This window comes from Crinia signifera, chromosome 7 (assembly GCF_055691185.1).
Source record: "Crinia signifera chromosome 7, ASM5569118v1, whole genome shotgun sequence".
Lineage (NCBI taxonomy): Eukaryota > Metazoa > Chordata > Amphibia > Anura > Myobatrachidae > Crinia > Crinia signifera.
In genome coordinates, this window is record NC_139223.1 from 123707540 (window position 1) to 123720469 (window position 12930).

Below are 12930 nucleotides of genomic sequence, written 5' to 3' on the forward strand. Positions count from 1 at the left end.
GTTGATTCAAATGTGTTTGAAAATACTATAAAGGCAAACAACAAATTGGGTAGCAACAGACACACTTTGGGGTTAGATAGGGTGCCCAAACCATACCTTTCATCCTGGACACATATTAATGACACAGGTTGTGCGGATGGCTTTCAGGTCGAATTGAAGTGCCACTGAACCTGTGTAGTTAATCTGTATCCAGGAAGAAAGAGATGAGTTGCTCATGTAAGGGTTACATGTCCCTGCTGGTTGCATACAATGTGTAGGCTCATATAGGTGAGTAGAGTTTACTGGTGAATGATCTTTGTAAACTAGATTCCGTATGGCATAAATGGAGTATGGCCAGGCGTGGCTTAGACTGGAGTAACAAGTGGTGAGTGCCCCTGGGCCCTCCTCTAGCTAACCACCCCCTGCGGTCTGCATGTATGTTTTGCACCATAATTGTGTGTGTATTTGGTGTTAGTAATGCTTTTGAGCATGGGAGTGGGTTAGTGCTGCAGCTTCCCCTAACTGGCATTCTGACAATGATTTCTGGAGCAAAATATCAGCAGCCAAGCCATGCTTGATTGCACAAATGTACTGAGCATTCCTGAGAGTTGTGTCACTCCCCTGCCAGGCTCCATCATATAAGAGACACTGAACTTTGTTAGCCGATTTGTGATTGGGGCTGCGCGTGGCATGCTTCTCAGAGCTTAGTCATGGTGGGTTTGGATGGAGAAGGAGCAGTATGACTGTGAGGTGTTCTACAGAGTAAAGGGTAGAGGGCCAAAATCAGGCTTTCTATGTAGTATGTATGCATGTATGTATAGGTGTATGTCTCATATATATAGGTAGATATGTGTGTATATATATCTAGTTATATATAGATATATATATATATATATATATATATATATATATATATATATATATATATACACACACACCTCTCAGAATGCATGTTTCAAATGTAGGTTTGACTATGTTAAATGTATGCAGGAATATCATTAGTCATTTTTAAATTTGAATTTCCTCAACAGATGAGCCTGCCCAAGCAGAGGAGGGTCGCCGTGGGGCCCTCGTAAGACTGCGAGGCCTGATGCGCCTCATGCTGGAAGAAATGGACCGGCTAATAGATGCTGAAGATTAATTTTTTATTTTTTTGACATTGGTTTATTAATAAATGGTTATTTAAAGTTGAAAGTTGTCAGTGTATTTTTCTAACATGCTAAAGTATATGTGTAAGTTGTTTAAAATGTTTAAAATAAGCAAAATGTACATAGTGTATATAGATGTATGTTTGGGTCACATGCTGTAAGGGTTAATGTGTGTCCTGAATGTAGTAGGAATGTGGGTCAGTATAGATGAGCATTTAATTGATTGCAATTGCTAACAATCCCTTTTGCAGGAGGTTGCCTAATAGCCTAAGTGGGTCATGTGATCGCTGTGTGTACTCAGTACAAAATTGTGTTGGGTTGTGCGTAAATACTCCGCATCGGGGCGTACGGACAGCTTTCCGTACGTTCTCACGCGGTAAGACCGTGCTTGTGCGGGAAGACCGTGCTTGTGCGGGAAGACCGTGCAAGAATCTGTACGTTTCCCCCACACACGCATGGTTTATATGTCGTCCGTACACACGCCCTGTTCTTACAGAGTGAGTCCGTCCGAATGCGGAGGACACGTGGGCGTTTCTACGGACGATGGCCGCACGCTGCCGCACAGCGATGCGTGCGGCCCGCACCGAAAGAATTCGGGAATATCCGCACCGATCAAAATAAGGCCCCTAGTGCTGTAAACGGGTATCTATTGTGAACATGAACAAAATGATTGACAATAAAAACCCACGCCCGCTGCGTGCGGCTATTGGTCAATGTCAAGAGGAGCTGCAAAGTGATTGGTGGAGAGTTTGACAGCTGAAGGAGCCAGTGGTTCGTCCAATGATGATGTCGCCGCAGGAGTCAGGGGGAGCAAAGACACATAATTCGGTACATTCGGTACTACCTTTATTTGCCGGTACAGCCCGTAAAAAAACAGTACTGTACCGGCAAATTCGGTACAGTTGTAGGGTATGCTGTGATTGAAAAGAAATGGTGTGTATTTATTAATAATATATACAATAAACGTTCAGAATCAGGTTTTAACCTGGATGGTTGTGAAGTTAGTCACCTTGTAATGCCGTCACACTTGATGCAGCGGCGGCACTTACCTCCATCCAGGGGGGGTCCTCTTCACAATTGCTGCCCTCCAGTGGCCAGCGCCCTAGGCAAATGCCTAAGGCTGTCTAGTGGTGGCGCCGGCCCTGGGACTTAGTCAACTCTCAGTAATGCACTGCACAAGTGCAGTCAGTGTGCCTTGGCACCCGATGCTCAGCACCATTATCATTGTCACATTGGCAGATAGGTGAAGTTGCAGCACTACCCCACTCCCACTCCTTTAGCTAAATTTTTTTAAAATACATGCCAACCACAGGGGACCCATAGCTAGAGGGGGGCCCAGGGGTACTGACCCCCTTTGCCCCCCCCCCTTTAATCCGGCCCTCACACGGCTCGCTGCACTCGCCATGCTTCGGGCACTATAATATTCCCACTCTATGCCCAAGTATGAAAAAACACCTTTTTTTTTTAAATAAAAACATGAAAAACTCATGTTGATCATGTCTATGTCAACCATAAGCTTGTGCCAATCCTTTGTCAATGTCAACCTTGAGTATGTCGACCATTTCAAGATGTCAACCTAGTCACGGTCGACCATTAGTGGTTGACCAAGTGACTTTCGACCTAAACAATGTCTACCCAGGGACAGCATAGCCACCAGCCTCACCCCTTCTTCACCACCACAATTTCCTGGCCTTTACCCCTCTTCCATCATCAGAATCACCACTAAACTTTTTTTTAAAAAGTCGTAATGACAAAAAAAAGTCACCTGGCCATCAGCCTAGTGGGGCTCTTATGCAAGTAGGAATGCAGTGCTGCCCACACAGCAAGTGTCACTTCAGGCACATGCCTCACATGCCTGGTGGGAAATCCACCACATACTTCAGAATTGAACTAATAAAGGTGAAGGTTTTAACGTGATCATAGGATGGATGAAAATATATTTACATTCTTTCCATCATTAACTTTTATTATTTGCACAAATAAAGAATGGGTGCATTGCGCATTCACTCCTTGTTGAGCGATTTCACTAGATCATTTAGAAAATACCCCTACATCGCCGTGTGTGTAGGGGCATTGCGATAGCAATGCGCAGTCCCACACATCGCTATAGCCCCAGCGATTAATATTGAACAAGCTGGATAAATCTATAATTGCCTGTGCAAGGGCCACTGTTCTCACAGAGACCGATCGCTAAGCGGCACATCGCTGTGTAGCGCTGTATGCTGAGCGAACTGAGCATTCTGGGCGATCTAGCATAGCTCAAAACACGCATCTCCCCGTGTGCAGGCCCCTCTATGCCTCATGAAGATATATGTACAAATGTCACTTTTCGGTACTCTTTACCTAGAACGGCGCCCATCGGGGTGATCGCGGGATCGCGGGCAGTACATAAACGGCCGCGACGCGATGCCCGCGATCACCGCGATTTTCCCATAGGGAACAATGTTAAAAAGTCAGATTGATCGCGATTTTGCATTCAATGCCTCAATGCCCGCGATTTTACCATAGGAATCAATGTTAAATGGGCTACAGAGCCCAAATAGGCTCAATTAACCCTTAAATGTCACCCCAATTTTTTTACGCCACCCCACGATCCACGCCAACCCGAAGCGTGGCGAGCGCAGCGAGCCCGCGAGGGGCGGCGGTACGCGTCCTCCGACCTTTTCATGCCCTACTATCCACGTCGGCGTGGAGTTGAGAATAGAATAGTGTGGCGAGCGCAGCGAGCCACCGAGCCCGAAGCGTGGCGAGCGCAGCGAGCCCCGCGAGGGGACGCGGATACCTTCACAGTTATACGCGTCCCCTCGCGGACTTCACAGGTGTCTGTGGCGACGCCGACACCTGTGAAGCCCGCGAAGGGACGCGTTTACCTGTGAAGGTATCCGCGTCCCCTCGCGGGGCTCGCTGCCCTCGCCACGCTTCGGGCTCGGTGGCTCGCTGCGCTCGCCACACTATTCTATTCTCAACTCCACGCCGACGTGGATAGTAGGGCATGAAAAGGTCGGAGGACGCGTACCGCCGCCCCTCGCGGGCTCGCTGCGCTCGCCACGCTTCGGGTTGGCGTGGATCGTGGGGTGGCGTAAAAAAATTGGGGTGACATTTAAGGGTTAATTGGGTCTATTTGGGCTCTGTAGCCCATTTAACATTGATTCCTATGGGAAAATCGCGGGCATTGAGGCATTTAACATTAAAATCTTGAACAATTAGGCTTTTTAACATTGTTCCCTATGGGAAAATCGCGGTGATCGCGGGTACACGATTTTGATGTACCCGCGATTTACCCGCGATGCCCGCGATTTTTTACCCCCGACGCCCGCGATTCTGATCGCGGGCGCCGTTCTAGGTAAAGAGTACCCACTTTTCAAATGACTAGTGCTCATAAGTGTATTTTTAGCACCACTTCCAGGTCCTACAGCCTCTTTCAGTTTCAGATGCATAAAGCTGTTCACAGTGTTCAGTCCTCCTGGTGTCACCCTTGTTATGAGACTGAAAGAGGAAGTACTGAATGTACAGTATAGCAGAGTCACTGAGATAACTGGTACAGATCGCTCATGAGAAATTCCTCATTTACGAAAGAAATACAATTTACTGCTATTGCCAAATCAGTACCCAGCTAATCACTAATCCAGCCGGACTGTACACTGTCACTGCTGAGGGTGACAGAAGCAGAGAATGGGGAATTCTGCAAAGGAAGGTGAGTGCCTTATTACAGAAACTTACTAAACGTGATGGTTTACAGAACAGTGCACATTTGCTGCACCTATACTTAAAAGTTAATAGTTCCTCGGAGTGTTAACAAAACTTTTACTTTGTCAGCTAGTAACATTACAATGTGTGTGACTGCCTGGTTAGGTGTGGTTTATTGCAGCAGAGTACATGAATAAAAGACAATGCAGATCTGTAGTGTAATAAGAATGAATGAACAATTATTCCTTGTGGTTTAAATGAAGATACTCCCAATGGAGATGCAGATTATGGATGTACATACACTACTGTATTACAGTATGCAGTATTTACATGACTGGAGTACTCATGCTACAGTACAGTAGCTGCTATTTTTTGCTGATCTGTTTAGCGAATCAGGGATTAAAGGGATATTGCCATTTAATCATATCACTTTAATGCTACATCACCATTAATGTTGTAGTTCATAGTTGTTTTAATGTGGAAAAGGTAACGACATTCTTTAAACTCTTTTGCTAACGGTTTTCTGTTATTGTTCCCTCAATTGCAATGAGCTGTAATATTTTGCTATAAAAATATATGCTTACTGTAATTATCATTGAATAATTGATACTCTTATATTCAGCCTTGGCCATAATGTTATTACTCCCTATGTAAAAACTGGAACAGGATCAAATGCTGGACTGGGTTGGAGCCATTCATCAAATTCTGCTTTCCTGAGCTTGTAGTGCCTGTTCGGGGGCTGTCCGGTCCAGGGGTGTCTGTGACAGCTGTCACCAGGGAGACGGAGAAGGAAAGATTACATCCTCCCATATGGTCCGAACCATTACGGTTCTTATTACATCCATACAGGGAGGCTGTTATATCTCCCTGCTCATCTCGCTGGTGACAGGTACCCCCACTGGATGGGACACCCCTCGGACAGGAACTACCCAAATGGAGCATTGCAAGCTCCAGAATAACAGAGTTTGATGAATGGAGCCTGTCCAGTCCAGCGTTCTGGGGTCCGGTTAGGTCCAGTTCTGGTTTTTACCCATTTCCATTCTTACAGGGCTTATGTAGTTTATTGTCATTAAGCTTCATACCTCCCAACTGTCTGTCCCGCTTTGATTAAGCCTTCGGGGGGCCCGGGTCACTTTAGACAGGGGGTCACTCTCCCTCTTGTCATTACTGGCCGCTAACTGCACAGGAGAATATTGTCAAAACACAGAGTAATGGCAGTATAAACTTAGAATATAAATATCAGATAAAAGTAGTGCCAATATTAGCAGCAAAGACTTGCATGTAGATCATACATATGTATAATGTCACTTACTAGTTCAAATAAACTAGGAGGTAAATTCAAATGTAAGGACATGTTATAAATCAAAGGTAGGAACATTAGAGTACATGTAAACCCTAAAGTTGTTGGGAGTATGGGTAAGCATGCTAGTCAGGGCATCTGAATTATCAGAGTTGTACCCATAATATATGTGGTCTACAACTGGAGGTGGTTAGAATGAATAGGGAAAAATGACATGGGAGAGTATGTACAAAGTTGGTATTAGATGTCTTGTGGGATCTAGAATGAACAACAGGCTGATAGGGCGGAATGTACTAAAGGGAAAATGCGGTAAAATAGGGGTTTTACCGCATTTTCCTATGTACCAATACCCGTATGCCAGTCTTCGCCTGGCAGGGTATCCCCACCCTCTGGGTGGGGATACCCTATAGAAGCCTATGGGCTTCTATCGCCGTCCGCCGGCTGCACGTTCCCCCCATCCTCCTTTGATCTCCTCCTCCCCCAGCAGGTGTCACAGCCGGGAGGACATCCGGCTGCAGGGGGAAGGAGGAGACGCAGGGGGACACTGGCAGCTGCCGGGATGTGACGGAGACCCCCGCACACCACATCACAGGTATCGCGGGGGTCTCCGTCACTGCAACCCGATGCTAGCCGCATATGTTAGTACATATGCGGCAGCATCATGGCGACTGTCAAGCGTATATTAATACATCCCACCCATAATCTGAAAGCTCTAATGGGGAAGTGCCAATAAGGTTAAAGGAGCAATGGTCAATAGGTAACTGCAGTAGTGGGATATATATATATATACACCACATGAAAAGCCTGTGTTTGGCCCTCTGTACCTTGCTCTGCAGGAGACCTCACAGGCTCAGCACTGTCTCTGATTAAAAACCCTCACATGACGAGGCTGCTGCTGTCTTCCATAGGCCTGAGAAGCATATGATGGGTTCCACCAATCAGAGCTCAGCACAAGCCTGTCAGCCTCTGACCTCTTGTGCAAGAACTCATGGGACTTAGTCAACTCCCAGTAATGCACTGTACGCTTGTACACTCAGTGTGCCTCAGCTACTGATGCTCAGCACCATTAATCATTGTCACATGTGCAGACAGATTAAGCTGCAGCATTACCCCACAAACCTTTAGCTAAAAGAAATATAATATATATATATATATATATATATATTTATATTTTTTATTTATTTACATTTCATGCCATCTACAGGGGGACCCTGACCCCCTTAGCCCCTCTCCCCCCTTCCCCTTAATCCGGCCCAGCAGTGCCCATTTATAATAATATCAATATCAGGAAACAGAATTTTTTTTATAGCCCATTTTTTTAACAGGTGTCCTATAATTTAAATACGGTACTTGTTTCCTAGCACGGCCACACCGATTTCCATCGGGGTGGTCGTGTCGGAAAAATCGCGTTGATCGCATCGCATGCGATTTGGTCGCATGCGATGCGATCGACGCGACCGACCCGATTTTTTAATTGAATCAAATGTGAATAGGGTCCCTGGGACCCGATTTTACATTGGATTCAATGTAAACTATTCCCTAGACCCCCAAATTTAACTCCGTGAACCCCACCCCATGATAGACGCCAACCCGAAGCGTGGCGAGCGCAGCGAGCCCGCAAGGGGCGGCGGTGTGCGTCCTCCGACCTTTTCATTCCCCTACTATCCACGTCGGCGTGGAGTTGAGAATATATAGTGTGGCGAGCGCAGCGAGCCACCGAGCCCGAAGTGTGGCGAGCGTAGCGAGCCCCGCGAGGGGACGCGTATAACTTCACAGGTATACGCGTCACAGGTATACGCTGCGCTCGCCACGCTTCGGGCTAGGTGGCTCGCTGCGCTCGCCACACTATATATTCTCAACTCCACGCCGACGTGGATAGTAGGGGAATGAAAAGGTCGGAGGACGCGCACCGCTGCCCCTCGCGGGATCGCTGCGCTCGCCACGCTTCGGGTTGGCATCTATCGCGGCGTGACGACGGGGCCATATATAATGTGAAATGGGTCATATTGACCCATTTCACATTTTTTCAAATTTTTTCCTATGTGAGATGGACTTAATCAAGTCCATCTCATCTTGTGCCATTATAATGGCACAAGACCGACGTGATGCACCCGATTTCAATGTTAAAAAATATTTTAACATTGAAGCCTATGGCAAAATCGGGGGCATCGCGTCAGTCGCGTCGGGACCAATGTTAATGGTCCCGACCGACGCGATGCCCCCGATTTTTCCTTTGCCGGCAAAATGGACCTGATTTCAAAGGAAATCGGGTCCATCGCGGGGATCGTGTTCCTTAACTTTGTTAGGATCTGAGTGTATCCCCGCCAACCCTAACTCCGTTGCCTCACGCTGGAATCGACGGCAGTGTGCAAGGCTAGGCTTCACCTGGGCCCGTCTCGGCTGAAGGGCGAATTAGGTCCGCCCCACTCCGCTACAGGCAGGTCTTAGGTATGGACAACACGTCCGCCGAGGCCAGGAGAGGACAAGGGGATAGCTAACTAGAACCAACAATGGCGGGGAACCTCAGAGCCCCTGCAGAATGGTCGACACAGGAAGATGGCGACACAGTGGTAGATCCCCTAGTGACCTGACTACGGGGAGTACAGGTGGACGCAACAATGCGTATAGGTCTTATAAAGTATACCAAATGACTAGAGGGCCTAGATGGACTACCCCAATAGAAAAATAGCAACAATGCTAAAAAGCTGGTACCAATAATAATAATAATATCCAATTGAAGTACAAGAGTAAAAGGATATATGTATATGTGGGAGGACCCCAGAGGGCGTCCCACCGGGACTCACAATGAGACGGGTGCCTTGGACGGGGACTCACAAGGACCACGGCACCAGTGCTTCCTTCCCAGGTGTGGAACGCTCAAGGTGGTAACAGGTTCTCTGGACAGGAGCAGCGGGTGTCTCAGGGTAAGGATGATGCAGCAGATCTAGGACCCACAGGAATCCAGACACGAAACAGCAAGACAGACTGGAGACCAGGAAGACTCACTATATCTGGCGTCGGTCTGAGGTCAGGAAAAGGTATATAAAGGGGCCTGGACCAATCATTTTAGAGCGGGGACCGGCCTCTAATTAATTACCCCCCATGTGTGTAATTATTTCCTGCCTGCCGGCGGCTGCCTGGCATCTCCGTTGCCTAGGCAACCGCTGCGGCAGCGGGGAGACGGTCTGCGTCGCGGTTGCCTGGCGACCGCAGTCGGAAGTTCGGGCCCGGAAATATGCTGACGTCCCGGCTGCTTAGCAACAGTCGGGACGCATACTCCGGGACCCAACGGAGCATCAGGGAAGCTGACGCCGCGGGTCCCAACAGTACCCCCGCGCCAGGTTTCCAAGGAAACTGTCGGAAAAAGGTTTCTTTTAACCTAGGAGCATGGAGGAATTTCTCCGGAACCCAGGACCTCTCTTCTACCCCGTAGTTCTTCCAGTGTACAAGAAACCTAAGCTGCCCCCGCACCCTCTTGGAATCCAAAAATGTTTCTACCACAAACTCTCTGTGTCCCTGAACTGACTGGTCTGGGTTTATGAACCTGTCTGACACTAGACTGAGTAGAGGAAAATACGGGTTTGAGGAGAGAAGAGTGAAACACATTATTGATCCTCAGGGATTTGGGCAACAATAATTTGAAAGACACAGGATTCACCTTTTCCAGGATTAAAAATGGCCCAATGAATTTGGGACCAAGTTTCGAGGTGGTCTGACGGAGCTTAATATTTTGGGTAGAAAGCCACACCCTTTGACCCACCCTAAACCGACACGGTCTCCTGTGCTTGTCTGCGTATACTTTAGAGGCGAGTGATGCCCGTCTCAGGGCCGCATGAATCTTCTTCCAGGACCTCCTTAGCTGAGTTACGAAAGAAGAAGAAGAAGGAGCATCCGAAGAGACCTCAAATGCATTGTGTTTAGGATGCATCCCTGTGTTACAGAAAAAAGGGGTTTTTCCTAACGCTGCATGGCAGGAATTGTTGTAGGAAAATTCTGCCAGCGGGAGTAGCTCAGCCCAGTCACTCTGGCATTTAGAGATAAAACACCTTAAGTACTGTTCTAAAGTTTGATTCACCCTCTCTGTCTGGCCGTTGGATTGAGGGTGATACCCAGAAGAGAGACTTACATGAATGCCCAGAGTAGTACAAAAGGATTTCCAGAATCGGGCGACAAATTGTGATCCCCTGTCTGAGACTATATCCACTGGCAGACCATGGAGACGAAAGATGTGTCGGACGAACAGGTGAGCCAGTTCTTGAGCACTAGGAATTTTCCGTAATGCCACGAAATGCGCCATCTTACTGAACCGATCTACGGTAACCCAGATGGTATTGTAAGATGAAGATGGAGGCAATTCAACAATAAAGTCCATCGAAACGTGGGACCAGGGTCTATGCGGAATGGGCAAAGGGTGGAGCTGTCCAATAGGTGACCTTCTGGAGCTTCACTTGGGTTTAGCAGGCTTCTCCCCCTTAAACTCTGTACTAGTGCCCGTAGAGGTTAGTTTTTCTGAAAACACCAGGGAGGTCAATGCCTTTCTGCACAGTGGCGCCGCTGGTAACTTTATGGATTTAGGTCTAGCCTTCACATTAGGTATCCCACCTCTACCTCTGAACTCTCCTATCTCAGTTTGCGGTCTTGATGGTCTACCTCTCGTCAACGGAACCATTACCCAACAAACCCCGCTCCTTAAATTGTTCGTTGGGGCGCTTCCTTCCAAAGACATTTCCTTTCTGCTTCTCCATTACCCCATGGCACAACTGGTATTGGGGTTGCCCTGGATGAAAAAACATAACCCCAACATAAACTGGGAATCAGGAGAGATAGTCGGATGGAGTTCCGGTTGTCGAGAGAAGTGTCTGTCTCTTCCCCTTCGCTATACTCAACCTCTTCTTCCCATGTTACCTCCGCAGTATCAAGAGTTTGCAGATGTTTTTTCTAATAAAGAGGCAGACATATTACCTCCGCACCGACCGTTCGATTGTGCCATTGAACTTGTCCCTGGTGCTTCCTTGCCCAAAGGCCGCTTATATGCCCTCTCTATCCCGGAAACCCAAGCCATGGATTCATACATTCAGGAGAACCTAGCCAAAGGCTTTATTCGCCCGTCCAAATCCCCTGTAGGGGCAGGATTTTTTTTTTTGTCGAGAAAAAAGACCGGTCTCTGCGCCCATGCATTGATTATCGGGCCCTGAACAAAATTACCGTAAAAAATTCATATCCTTTACCTTTAATTTCGGTGCTTTTTGATCAAGTCCGGGAGGCGGTGGTGTTTTCTAAAATTGATTTGAGAGGGGCATACAACCTCATTAGGATCCGCAAAGGAGAGGAATGGAAGACGGCATTTAACACGCATACAGGCCATTACGAATACCTCGTAATGCCTTTCGGGTTGTCCAATGCTCCTGCCGTCTTCCAGGATCTTATTAATGAAGTCCTCTGGCCCTTCCTAGGGCTCTTCACCGTGGTCTACCTCGATGACATTCTTATTTATTCTAGGAGCCTTCAGGAACATTGGCAACATGTGAAAATGGTGCTCCAAAAACTTTGTGAGAATGGTTTATTCGCCAAGTTGGAAAAATGTGAGTTCGAGGTAGACCGAGTCGCATTTCTGGGATACATTATTTCTCCTGAGGGATTCTCTATGGACCCGAATAAGGTTCAGGCCGTTCTCTCTTGGGCTCGCCCTTCTAGTCTTAAAGCCATTCAGCGATTCTTGGGCTTCGCGAATTATTATCGCCGCTTCATTCGCTCATTCTCAGACATTGTGGCTCCCATCGTGGACCTAACCAAGAAAGGAGCTGACCCACAAAATTGGTCTACACAAGCCATGGCCGCCTTTGAGACTTTGAAAAGAGCCTTCTGCTCGGCTCCCATCTTGAGGCATCCTGATCCTAAGGTACCTTTTTGGTAGAAGTAGATGCTTCGGAAATCGGGGCTGGGGCCGTCCTCTCGCAGAGGGATCCCCGGGACCAAAAAGTCCACCCTTGTGCATATCTCTCCCGTAAATTCTCCTTTGCGGAGAGGAACTATGATGTGGGCAACCGTGAGCTCTTACCCATTAAGTGGGCATTTCAGGAATGGCGTCACTGGCTAGAAGGGGCAAAGCATATTGTCACTGTCATCGCCGACCATAAAAATCTGGCCTATATTGAAGCCGCCAAACGTCTGAACCCCAGACAAGCCAGGTGGGCCTTATTTTTTACCCGGTTTAACTTTGTAATCACGTTCAGGCCAGGTCCTAAGAACATTAAAGCTGATGCCCTGTCCTGTAGCTTTCAGCCTGTCCAAGAACCCAGACCCGTTGAAGTACCGATTGTGCCACCTTCCGTTATTATGGCAGGGCTCACTCAAGATTTGGCCTCTCGGGTCATAGCGTCTCAAACTAAAGGTCCTAAAAACACGCCAGCCGGACGCCTTTTGTTCCAAGAAATCTGCGCAAGGTAGTCCTCAAAGATTTCCACTCCACCGAAGTCTCTGGCCATCCTGGAATAAGGAAGACTCTTGAATCCCTTTCCAGAGCCATCTGGTGGCCTAGTATTCGCCAAGATGCATACCAGTTTGTGATGTCTTGCGAAATCTGTGCTCAGAATAAGTCCTCCCCACCCTCACTTAGGCTTGATCTTTTACTGATTTGAGAGGGCAGCTCATGGCCCGATGGCCCTGGCCACCACAATAGAGACATAGGCCTTTACTTCTTCTGCGATTCTTTTCAGCCATGGCCAACCGCATTGCATGGGTTCCTCGTCAGGATCAGAAGGATTCTCCTCCTGGGGTTTGGAAGGCCATACCCCAGAGGTTTTTTCCCTCTGCCGT

The 12930-nt window shown here is 47.7% G+C and overlaps 1 protein-coding gene across 1 annotated transcript in view; it reads left to right on the forward strand.

The window, feature by feature from the left end:
* Nucleotides 1-4616: 4616 nt before the first annotated feature.
* SLC11A1 (solute carrier family 11 member 1) overlaps nt 4617-12930 on the forward strand; it is a 90077-nt gene continuing 81763 nt past the window's right edge. The window contains exon 1 of the mRNA XM_083153706.1: nt 4617-4821. Within this exon, the coding sequence (XP_083009832.1) occupies nt 4800-4821 (22 nt within the window). The 5' untranslated portion in view covers nt 4617-4799. The remainder of the gene's footprint in view (nt 4822-12930) is intronic.